The sequence below is a fragment of the Mus caroli genome, unplaced genomic scaffold, assembly GCF_978045245.1.
Source record: "Mus caroli unplaced genomic scaffold, Mus_caroli_1 scaffold_6, whole genome shotgun sequence".
Taxonomy (NCBI): domain Eukaryota; kingdom Metazoa; phylum Chordata; class Mammalia; order Rodentia; family Muridae; genus Mus; species Mus caroli.
The window spans coordinates 37,908,087-37,920,810 of record NW_028227261.1 but is presented as its reverse complement, the minus strand read 5'-3'; the positions used below and the strand labels follow the sequence as shown (position 1 = coordinate 37,920,810).

Genomic DNA, 12,724 nt, shown 5'->3' with positions numbered 1-12,724 from the left:
AGTACAGAGTCCTGTAGTGTCCAAAATAAATTTCTTTGTCTTAGTCTTCTACAACCTCTGGCTATTACAGTCTTTCTCTATAATAGTCCCTCAGTTTTGGTAGAGAGTGAGAAAAATCTATCACTTGTGATTGAGCACTCAATAGACACTTCTCTGTACTATGACTAGTAGATTTTCTGTGGTAACCAGCAACCACTGTACAAAGAAACTCCTCTGAGGAGGTCTGGGAGCTGCACTTAGCTACAGGCATAGAGAGCCAAGAGGGCAGTTTCACACATGTCAGATTAGCACAATAACTGTAGTAGATTAACCTCTGAGCCTATGAACTTTCATCCATTGACTTTTAAGATGATGGTCTACATCTCATGTCCCATACTCATTTGCTCCAGTTTTTCAATTGTGTTCTGTAGACATCCATGAACATAACCAACCCTCCAACAGAATTACCATGCCTTCCAGTCAAGTCTGCTTGACAGGCTGAAAAAGTCTGAAAGTACTCACTAGGAAAAGAGTTTCAAGGAAACTCACCTCCTGGAGCTTTGATGTTCTCATTCACCCATATACTCATACCCTATTTCCGAGTTAGTCTGGTGTATGGAAAAATTCTGTTATAGTTAAGTCTCCCCAGTGTTCCAAGGTCCTAGAAGCCCCTGAACTTAGAATCCTGTAAGAATGGAGTAAGGAAGTTAACCTATTCAGTAACTAATTAAGCATTACAAAAGAAGGAGCCAGTGGCTTAGAGCTGGTCTACAAGGTGTTTACTAAGGACAGTAGCAAATTGCACCCAAACAAGGAATACCATGAAAGAGCCAGAGAATCCCACTGAGATAGAAATCTTCAGTACAGGCTACATTACATATTAGAAGCAAGTTGATGAATTCTTCTGACAAATGGAGATTCTCCAGTTACTTAAAAAGTTACATTCATATAAGAATTTAGCAAGGCCTAAGAGATAGGGGAGTTGTGATATTGCGTTATTCATGAGGTCTGCTGAGAGCAGAACCCCCTGGTGTTAGCTTTTACAAGGTTCAAAGGTATAGCTCTAGAGTGTGAAATCCTTGCCTGTCACTAAACTGACTCTAGGCAGGACTGCTTTACCTTTATTGTAAACATCTACCTGGTTCCTGTGAATCCTTTTGAAGTCATTTGTTTTGTATCAGGTAACTTCAATGTACTTTGCCTGCTACCCTTTGTATTTTCTGTACTATATAAGATTGATATTCATTTTCTGACAATACATTCAGATTCTACACAATCTCGAGTGTTGATCTGTTGCCAACCGACTCCTTGTCCATCTGCCCTAGAGACCCGTTGCAGACAAAGGGACCCAGAGGGTCTGAGGCACAGAATGCACTAGTCAATATTAACACTTACTAGTAAGCCCTTTATCCCTCCAAATCAAGGAACACCAAAATGTCCTGAAGAGTGTTCTACCCCTGAAAGGCTTTGTCTTTAAGACTGGCTTCAGGGCCACCCAAGATACACAACACATTGCTCAAGCTATCCACTTCCAGGTACCGTGGGCCCAGTATACAGAATGGTCTGTAACCAGCATGAGTTTGGGCCTCCCCTCAGTCCACCATACAGGAATGCCCATAGAGAGCATCAGTTCAGATTATGGTGGGGATATAGCAGCAGTAAGCAATTTGGGCTACTTTCTCAAGCAATCTTCCTGTGTTTATATGGACTGTTAGTTCTAACTGTGTCTGGATGTTGCAGGCCAACCAGCAGCTTGTGAGGAACTGTACAACTGAGATGGCAGCTCGAGCTGAAAGAGAGGAACTAGACGGACAGAAGAAAGAACAGAGGCAAGTCAAATAGGACTCGGATCAAAGCTCAATTTTACTATTCCAACACGCAGTTTATGAAGGAGGGAAAGCAGGGGCCAATTCCCGCCAAATAATCCTGGGGTCCAGTAGCAGGGTGACCACATGTATGGCTTCGGAACAGCAAGGCAGCAGGTTCCAGAAGTGGGCGTGGCAGAACGATTGAGCAGCAAGCTCCATCCTGATGTAAACAGTGGAATCTTAAGGCTGGGTGAGGGGAGGCTACATTTGGACACTGGCATTCTCTGGTATATATCTCTATGTACCACCTTTGGGACTTTGTATGATAACTAACACCTAGCTCATCACTGATGACATGTGGTCATATAATGCCTTCTGGTTCCTTCAGTGCTACAGTTCCTATGGTTAAGACATACTAACTTTTCCTACAAAGAATTTGTACCTCTACCATTGTCCTAGCTCCCACTTTTTTGAAATTTCCAGTGGATCCTAAATTGCAATGGAAATTGCAAGCACTCCAGAAGAGACAAAAACAATCTTGAAAAAAGAAGATTGGAGTGTCCCTGATTCCAATCTCAAAGCCATAGCAACCAAACAAGAATGACATAAGTGAAAGGTTCACATGGAATTTAATAGACTGTATCTGACACTCCAGACCTTGTAATGAAACACACACAAGAGAGTTGTTGACCACCATGTGGATTAAGCAATTAAGAGTTGTAAGGCCTTTTTATTGATAATCAGACCAAAAATAGACTTGAGCCTCTGAAGAACCTCTTGGTGCCTAAATATAGGGATACTGATTTTGAAATAAAAATCCACTGAGATAGATCAGTTAGACGATGGTCAGTGGAAGCTTGAATTGCTTGTCCCTGAAGAGAATCATAGGCATCTTAGACACACCATGGCAATTATTTTGGTCAACACATCTGGACTATAGTCAATGACATGAAACTCTCAGGTGTGTTGGCAAGGCTGATGTGGTGATTGTAGGGAGGGAGCTAGAGAGTAGATAACTATGTAAACAAATGAAGTCAAAACAGAATAGCATTATGTTAGTCATAAGCACTAATCTGTATTGTCAATCAATAGTAGTCAAGGATATAAGTATCATGCAATGAGACAAGGACTGTTGTCAACAGACAATGATGAGACAATGGATATCCATACACAAACGGATTAAATTGGACCCTGGCCACATACTGTGCAAAAAATGAATCAAAATGCAAATGAAACTTTAAAAACATAATAGAATTTTTCATGAACTTTCATCAGGAAATGCCTTCTGGAATATATCTCATGAGATAGAGATAAAGTGACTGAGTTGGTTGTAAACAAAGTGAGACTCTGTGATATGAAGGACATCATCCAGAAACCAAAATATCACCAGGTCTTGTGTCATAAGCTCAAAATCAAAGTAATGGGAGGTGGACACAAGAGATTCAAGATTATTTTTAGGTATATTGAAAATTTTAAGCCAGTATGTGAAGGGTTAGAATTTCTAATAACATAAACCAACAAATACATAACAAATCCTAACTATGAATGAATTGTCTTCATTGTCACCCCAAACATGATTGCAAACAAATTATAAGCAGGGCATCATTAGGGAAAGACTAGTTCACGCCTCTATCACAGAAGAATTAGCTGATTGGCCAGACAAGTGCTATTCTGGAGCTGATAAGAGAAGGATACCCACCACCTCCGTGTAGAAAAGGATGAGGATCAGCAGTCACAGGGGAGACGTGTCCTCAGATGCTGCATGTCACCTGCAGCAATAATTGGGGTTTCTGCCATGAAATCCAGCTTCCTTAACTTCCATATGACCACACAATGCAGACTTCATTATGTTGGACCACAGACTACATGGAATTTAGGCAGGAAGTTTGGTCTCTTGTCTGCACCCCTTCTGTTCCACACACCATTGCTTTAATTTTAATAATGAGAACCTGTGCTGCATTACTTAGCCTACAGCACATCGGCCTCTACTGTGTCTATTACAACATCACTAACAACATGTTTTCTGCTGGCTTACATGTATGCTCTCCTTGGCAGAAGAATGTGTGCAAAGAGACAGTGATCACAATTGAGAAGCCTAGGTTTTAAAGTTGTATCGACTATTCCTTTCTTTTGTTAATGATGGATGGATCTAAGCATGAATCATAAGGAGACCTACAATCTATGACTAATAAAAGTGAGCCCCAAGGTATCTTTACATTTAAAATCACTAATATTTATGTTTTCAGTTTAACTGTAGTATAGTCATTTATCAATACATCATGCTCTCTTTCATGAATGTTGTCCTTAGTTATTCAGTTGTATGTTGTATAAAATGCACAATTTTGCTCACATAAAACAAATGCATTGTCTCAGCATTAAACAAAGAACATTTTACCCACTGTTTATCCTGGTCCACTGGCACACCTGCCATAACCCATCACCTTGCAAAATGCCCTCTTGATGTCTTTGTTCCTCAGACTATAGACCACAGGGTTGAGCAATGGTGTAAAAGCACTGTAAAAGAGTGAGATCTGCTTGTCTTGCTCAGGGGAGTAGCTAGAGTTGGGCTTCAAGTAGGTATAAGTGGCTGGAACATAAAAGAATGTTACCACAGTCAGGTGGGAGGTACAGGTAGAGAAAGCCTTGTAGCGGCCCTCTGTGGACTTGATCTTGAGAATTGCCATGGCAATACGAATGTAGGAGGCCACAATGAGGGAAATGGGAGTAACACCCAAAATGACACTCAAGACCGAGTCTACCATCTCAATGATGTGTGTATCCATGCAAGCCAAGCTACGCACTGAAGGACCTTCACACAAGTAGTGGTTGACCCTGTTGGGCCCACAGTATGGCAGGCTCATGGTGAAGAAAGTATGTAATAAAGATGAAAAGAAACCACAAATCCAAGACCCTGCTGCCAACTGTATGCACAGGCCCCAGTTGAGGATGACAGTATAGTGCAGTGGATAACAAATGGCCACATACCGGTCATAAGCCATGACAACAAAGAAGGTGCACTCAGTTATACCCAGGCCACCGAACATAAACATCTGCAGCCAGCAGCCAGTAAAGGAAATGGTCTGAGAGTGAGCAAGAAGATGCACCAACATCTGGGGCATGGTGGTGGTAACAAAGCTCATATCCAACAGGGAGAGGATAGAGAGGAAGAAGTACATGGGAGTGTGCAGCTCTGTGTCCAGGCAGACCAGCATGATGATGAGCCCGTTGCCCAGGACTGAGCTCAGGTAGATGAGAAGGAAGACAATGAAGAGGATGCTGTTTGTCATGGGGTCACTGGAGAAGCCAATCAGGATGAACTCAGAGACCCAACTTTGGTTCTGCCCTGGAATCATCCAAAACAAAAGATCTGTGAGAGAATCCCAGCCATCTATGTAACACTTGATATATGGTAGCCCTGAAAGATGGAATCTACAGATGCTGGAGTGCTGGGGTATTTATTCTGAGCAAAGTGCTCAGTTTCTGTACGCTCTTCCCAAGTTGCTTAACAACCCCCTCAGTCTTTTCATCTGTAAAATAAGGCTGATGATACTCATGTCTTGGCAGTATTATGACTATTTAAAGCAACTCACGTAACTCTGGAAACACCACATTACCCATCATATGGCCTGGGCTGTCTCATACACTCAGTCCACCCTATTGTGTACATTGACTAGTTCATTTTCACCCATTCAGAAGTAGGTCTTTCAAAAATTCCTAGACCTGAAGTGGCCTTCAACCTTGTAGAGCCTGTGTCCTGTGTATAACTTTCCTCTTCTCATACAAGGAATCCTTTATTCATGACCAGCTGAGAGGCAACTTGAGCCTTCATCAACAGAAGTCAATGAGTGGACCTGAGCTGCACCAAGTGAAGCTGCTATCATTTCTTTTCCCATGAATTTGAGTCCTCCCCTCCTGGTCTTGAAAGGTAGTGGACATGCCAGGACTGGCACTGTTTATTTCCATGGTCTCACTGGACTAACACCCAGCATGACAAGTGACACAATGTTCCCCCTCTGCCCCCACGGCAACTGTACTCCTGGCACTTCCAGCCTGCACTACCTACAGCTCCTAGTCAGCTGTATCTACAGTCTGGCCCTGACCACATGCTAGGCAATGTTTTCTCCACATGGTGGCTACTTCATGTAAACTCTGTCAGGTGGAGTCTTCTAACATGATGCACGTTCTTTATGCAACAGCCTGTTCATTAGATTCTGAATCTCTGTTCAGATTACACAGGCTCTATAAGGTGGGGGGACACATCTGTCATCCCAGCACAAGAAGAGGTAGAGGAAAGACAATCAGCAGTTATTGTGTAGCCTGGGCCACATAATGGGTTTGTATTTAAGTTGAATTACATGAGGCAATATAAATAGATAATTTCTAACACTAAAAATAAATCAATGCGGGACAAGAACATGGCTCATCAAGAAAGCTGGCCTGAGTCAAGCCAGATGGCCCTATTGCAATCTGTGAAGCCATGAGATAGAAGAAGTTGGATTCCCTCATGTGCTGGGGGAAGCACTTAACAGTACTTAAGGACACACAGGCGCACGCGTGTGCACACACACACACACACACACACACACCATTTTCAAAACATAGATTAACCAAAAATATACAGTACAAAAAAATCCAGACACAGACCAGCACACAGTCAAATGTTTTTTGAAGCAAGGCATTCTACAGTGGCCAGGAGCCACCATAGTGTCTCCAAATGATGCTGGTCGATTGTGTGTGTATTCATTCATGGGTTTGTATCGAAGTAACTCTCCTATATGCCTCACACCCTCATCCCTCTGAACAAACAGGAATCAATTCCAGGTCTGCCACTCATTTAAACTACGGTAATAAAACAACTAATTTTGGAAACAAAAGCAAAGGGCTATTTCTATCCTTAGTGGGTAAGCAAAGATTCCCTTAATAGGGCACAATGAAGTAGTTTCCCCAAAAGAAAAAAAAGCAATAAATTAGATAGTATCAAAAAAGAATTACTCCAAAGATTCTTACAAGGAATTATATGTAGAGGAGCCTTACAAGAAAACATACTATCCAACAGCAAGTGAAATAAATAAATAATAAATTCATTAATGTAAAGGATATTTCTGCAATGTGGCTATCTCAATGAGCACTGAGAAGTTGTGAGACCACAGTGTAAACAGCCACATAGGCTCCTGTCATCCCTGAGGCTTCCTACACCACTCACCTACCAGAATGACAATAGTAAACCCCCCATGCTCTACTCACTGAAGACTTCAACCACAACACACAGCTGTCTCCTCCATCCCTCTCTCTACACTCTCAAGTCTCTATGCAAAAGCTCCTGATACCCTGGACACCTCTGCTTCTCTCAAACTACAAGGCAAACAAGTAGCATTTCACTATGGAGTAAGGACCAACACTTGCCCAGTGATGTCCACACAGCAGGACTCAGCTTGGCCAGGAAGCCTTGCCTGCTGTGCTGCCATCTCCCAGACCCAACTCAGGTAGGATAAATCCTGTAGTTCTCGTTCACTAGTCAGATAAAATCTGAAGACTCCTAGAGGGGTCTTCCTTCCTCTCCTAGTAACTGAATTCTCAGACAAGTAAGAACAAACTATCTATGGTAGAGTACAGCAGCATGTGTGTTCCCCTACCTTTGTAATAATAAGACAACTAATATTAATTTTGGGTAATTTGTATATGCCAGCCATTAGAACAATGTTCTACTAGCTTTAGGCTAACATAACATCAATTCACTGGAAGAAGGATTTTACTCATGTGCTATATGCAGAAACCTAAGATCCAGAGAGGACAGTTTGTTCCAAATTACAAGGTTGCCATAGAAGAAGTTGGAGTCTGGATGGTCTGACATCAGAGACTGGCTCTCAGTCACTACCTTCTCTGCTCTGGCAAATGGGCTCTCAAGTGGGAGGTGAAGGCAAAGTCTTCACAGTGTCCATCTAGTTGAGCACAGACCAGAGCTCCTAGGACAGAGGTGGATGACTAGCCACAGACCTGCTCTCCTGGGGAGATTTCCCTAGTGTATGCATGTGGGAGGCTCTGGGGGATATATTGAAAGGTAGAAGGAAACAATGGGAAGGGATTTGGTAGACTCTAAGTATTTTGGAGCTAAGTTTTGGTTAAAACTCCTCCTCCTCCTTCTTCTTCTTCTTCTTCTTCTTCTTCTTCTTCTTCTTCTTCTTCTTCTTCTTCTTCTTCTTCTTCTTCTTCTTCTCCTTCTTCTCCTTCTTCTCCTTCTTCCCTTCTCTTTCTCCCCTTCTCCTTCTCCTTCTCCTTCCTCTTCTTCTTCTTCCCCTTCTCCTTCTTCTTCTTCCCCTTCCCCTTACCTTCTCCTTCCTCTTTCCCCTTCCTCTTTCCCCTTCCTCTTTCCCCTTCCCCTTCTCCTTATTCTGCTTCTCCTCCTCCTTTTCTTTTCATCATCTTCCTCCTTATTGTCATCATCTGCTCCTCCTTCTTCCTCTCTCTGTCTCTCTCTCTCTTACAGAGAGAGTCAGAACTGTCAGTAAGACAAAAAGGCCACCAATAGATTGGGAAAGGAGTTTTACCAATCCTAAATCCAGTAGGGGACTAATATCCAATATATACAAAGAACTCAAGAAGCTGGACTCCAGAAAATCAAATAACCCCATTTAAAAATGGGGTCCAGAGCTAAACAAAGAATTCTCAACTGAGAAATACTGAAGAGCTGAGAAGCACCTGAAAAAATATTCAACATCCTTAATCATGAGGGAAAAGTAAATCAAAACAACCCTGAGATTCCACCTCACAACAGCCAGAATGGCTAAGATCAAAAATTCAGGTGACAGCAGATGCTGGCGAGGATGTGAAGAAAGGAAAATACTCCTCCATTGTTGGTGGGGTTGCAAACTTGTACAACCATTCTGGAAATCAGTTTGGTGTTTCCTCAGAAAATTGGACATAGTACTACAGGAGGATCCAGCAATACCTCTCCTGGGCATATACCCAGAAGATGTTCCAGCTGGTAATAAGAACACATGCTCCACTATGTTCATAGCAGCCTTATTTATAATAGCCAGAAGCTGGAAAGAACCCAGGTGTCCCTCAACAGAGGAATGGATACAGAAAATGTGGTCCATTTACACAATAGAGTACTACTCTGCTATTAAAAACAATGAATTTATGAAATTCTTAGGTAAATGGATGGATCTGGAGGATATCATCCTGAGTGAGGTAACCTAATCACAAAAGAAGTCACTTGATATTCACTCACTGGTGAGTGAAAATTAGCCCGGAAACCTAGAATACCCAAGATACAATTTGCAAAACACATGAAACTCAAGACAGAACACCAAAGTGTAGATACTTTGTCCCTCCTTAGAATGGGAAACAAAATACCCATGTAAGGAGTTACAGAGACAAAGTTTGGAGCTGATATAGAAAGAAGGACCATCTAGAGACTGCCATATCTGGGAATCCCTAACATAATTAACCATCAAATGCCGACACAATTGCATATGCCAGCAAGGTTTTGCTGACATGACCCATATATAGTTGTCTCTTGTGAGGCTATGCCAGTGCCTGGCAAATACAGAATTGGATGCTCACAGTTATCTATTGGATTGAACACAGGGCCCCCAATATAGGATCTAGAGAAAGTACCCAAGGAGCTAAAGGGGTCTGTAACCCTATAGGAGGAACAGCAATATGAACTAACCAGTACCTCCTGAGCTCATGTCTCTAGCTGCATATGTAGCAGAAGATGGCCGAATCAGCCATTACTGGGAAGAAATGGCCCCTTGGTATTGCAAATTTATATGGCCCAGTACAGGGGAATGCCAGGGACAAGAAGCAGGAGTGGGTGGGTTGGGGAGCAGGACGGGGGAGGATATAAGGGACTTTATGGATAGCATTTGAGTTGTAAGTGAAGAAAATATCTAATAAAAATTGTTTAAAAAAAAGAAAGTAAAAAGGAGAGAGTCAGAGACAAAAACAGACAAAGAAAGACAGAGACTCAGAAAGGCAGAGACTCAGAAATAGGAAGAGACAGAAAATAACAGACACACACACACACACAGACTGACTCACTGACTCACTGACTGACAAAAGTACAGAAACAGAGACACAGATAAAGACAGAGACTTAAATCAATAGAGACAGAGGAAAATAATTTGGTCAAAGTCTTTATTGACTTGCCTGTCCTACAAGTCTCTGTCTTCCTTTATAATATCCAACTATGCCTGGTGATACAGATCATCAGTCCCAGCATTAAGAAAGCAAAGACAGCCAGGTTATGAGTTCTAGACCCAAAATTGGGCTACCTGGCAATACTCAGTCTCAGGAAGAAAAACAAAACAAAACAAAAAACCCATAGAATCCTACCCCCGGATTGCTGAAAATGAGAATCTGAAGTGTAGCATCACCAACTGAGCAAAGCAGCCAGGCTAAGCAGCGTGAGATCCATCTCACAGTCAAAACTAAACTGTCATAAGTGCACATCCAGATGTCCCCCTGCATGTTGGGAAGGCTGACTCTAAGAGACCTTCACTGTTCTCATGGCTATGGCTTTGAGCCTAATGTATGATCCTTGAGCTCAGAACAATATTGTATCTTTGTGTCTAGTACTGACCTAGAGCATGACAGGAAACAAACTGTCAGGATATATTACATGTATAAAGGAGGAAGGAAGAGGAAGAGGAAGGAATAAAGGGCATGAGGGTGAGGTAGGGTTAAGGAAGAAGAAAAGGCAATAAGGAGCAGGGTTGCAGGTCTATAGTGTCATGTACACAATCAAAAGGAGTGTCCAGCTACTTCTGATATTCAGTTTCACATGATGCCTGCATCCTACCAGGAAGTCCAAGACTAGTGACCAACTTACCACTCATGGGTCCAACTAGGTGTCAATGAATGGTTGCTTCTTGCTCTTGTGGAAGTGACTAACCAGGAAAACCCCTAAACAACTGGATCCAGAGGTGTGATATTGTAGGCAGTCAAGAATGCAGAACATATCCAAGGTTTCTGACAGTTCAGCAAGCTGAGTCTCCAAGCAGGCTACGTTTGTCTTCTGAGGGTGGTGAACCTGTGCAACAAACTGAGTCTCAGACTTGTCAACCTTTTCCCTGTGGTACAAGCTGCAGTGACTTTATGATCCTGCCTTCTCTCTTAGCCTTCCCAGGTGAGTTGGGAAAGTGGCATTTCTGTGCCCAGTAGGGATTTCCTGAATGCTCTCAACAAGCACACTCCTTGGAAGAGACTCTTGGGGGACAGAGCAGGAGAAAACATCAGGCAAATGGAGGAATGATGACCTTCATTTTAGACCTAATTGGGGAAGATGCACAGCTCAGGGCAAAGGAGGTGAAAGAGTCAAGGCCTGACATTTTCAGTCACTGCCCAGACCCTCCCTCACTCCCAGCAATACCATGTTTAGTGTCACTTCTATTCCTTCCTCAATTGTGTATGCAGGACCTGAGCCAGGATGGCCACATGGGCATTTAAGAGACCTCCATGACAAGTCATCACTGGTGGTCAGCAGTGCCAGTCCTCCAATGGCTGAGTGAGGGATCTCACCCAGGGAATTGTAGCCCTTAAGAACATACTGAAAATTGGTTTACAGATATATCTTGTTCTAGAGCATTCTCACTTAAACTCACTGTGGCCCTGCCTCGGCTCTCTCTTATGTAAACTTCCAACAGTAACCTCTTCCTGTCTGGGGTTGCTGGGAGAATTATGTTTGCTTATGCTGGGTACTTGGAACTATTCATCCTGAGATTCATATGTGAGAAATAAGTTTCATAAAGTTGAGCCAAATTTGAAGCAAACTTTAATTAAAAACTGTCCATGTCAAAAGAACTCTGTCCTGAACCACCTCTGGGTTGATTTGTAGGATATGACCGCATAGTCACATTTTGCCGGGGCTTAAAAATGTGAATCCCACATCTCATTTCATTTACCATCAGGTCAAATCAAGGTAAAAAGATATATTGATTCATTTCCTGCCTCCATACCTCCCACCCACATGTGATCAGGCACATTCAGTGCACACGGTTCAAACACATTTATTTAGAGAGAGAGAAAAAAAAACCCACAAAACTGTCCTTGTTACTTTCCAAGAACTACAACTCACAACAAACCAAGACATTACATTGTCCTTGGGCAGGTGGGGCTTACAGGGTGTCTCTGGCTCTTACATCCCCCCTTGAGTTGTATCCTGAGTTAAATCCTTGACTCTGTTATGGATACCTGTTTATGTTAGCAACTAACAATGATTAGATTTTTGGTACCCAGACAGGAAGAGAAGGATCAAGGCCCTTGTGACATCCCATAATAGGAGGAACCTGATAATGAGAATGGAGTCCAGTTATTTCTTTTATTGTAGGTTTCCCTTTCATAATATTTTAATACAGTCAGATTATAACCCTGTATGGTTTGTATACAAATGATAATTTTCATTTAAAGACATAATACCTTTTTTTTTAATCTTTTTTTTTTTAGTTCAGTCATTGTTTCCCTCCCAGTCCCACCTCTGACTGTTCCTCATCCCATATATAATACCTGTTTATTATTCATAAAGCAGGCCAAGTGCCCTATCATACTATATAGCTATTTCAGGTAATAAATCTGTCTGTTGATAAATCTGGGTCACTATCCCTTGTATGCCATTTTCCCCTGTGCCAAGCAGTTTCCCTTTGCCTTAGCACTTGAACTCTTTGTGGGACAAAGGACTATGTATTCTGTTTTGTAACTACTTCCAGGTGAATCTATGCCATCACTCTCAGGGCTCAGGAAGGCTGAATGCTGGGCAATGGGGCACTCACCAGAAACATCTGGTTAGCTGACTCAGCTGAAGGAACAGGGAGCAATCACACTGACTAGACTGAATGACATCAGCATTCAGCAATGGACACTTGTGACAACTGGTGATTCTGGCTCAACTCCAATTAACCAAAAATATCTAGTGAGCCATGGGTCATCTCCCTTTG

General features: G+C 42.3%; 1 protein-coding gene across 1 annotated transcript; it reads right to left on the bottom strand.

Moving 5' to 3' along the window:
- Positions 1–4,189: 4,189 nt before the first annotated feature.
- LOC110293490 (olfactory receptor 2G3-like) lies at positions 4,190–5,173 on the bottom strand. Its single transcript, XM_021161322.2, has one exon. It carries the CDS (start codon positions 5,138–5,140, stop codon positions 4,190–4,192), a length of 951 nt encoding a protein of 316 aa, XP_021016981.1. The 5' UTR covers positions 5,141–5,173.
- Positions 5,174–12,724: the final 7,551 nt, after the last annotated feature.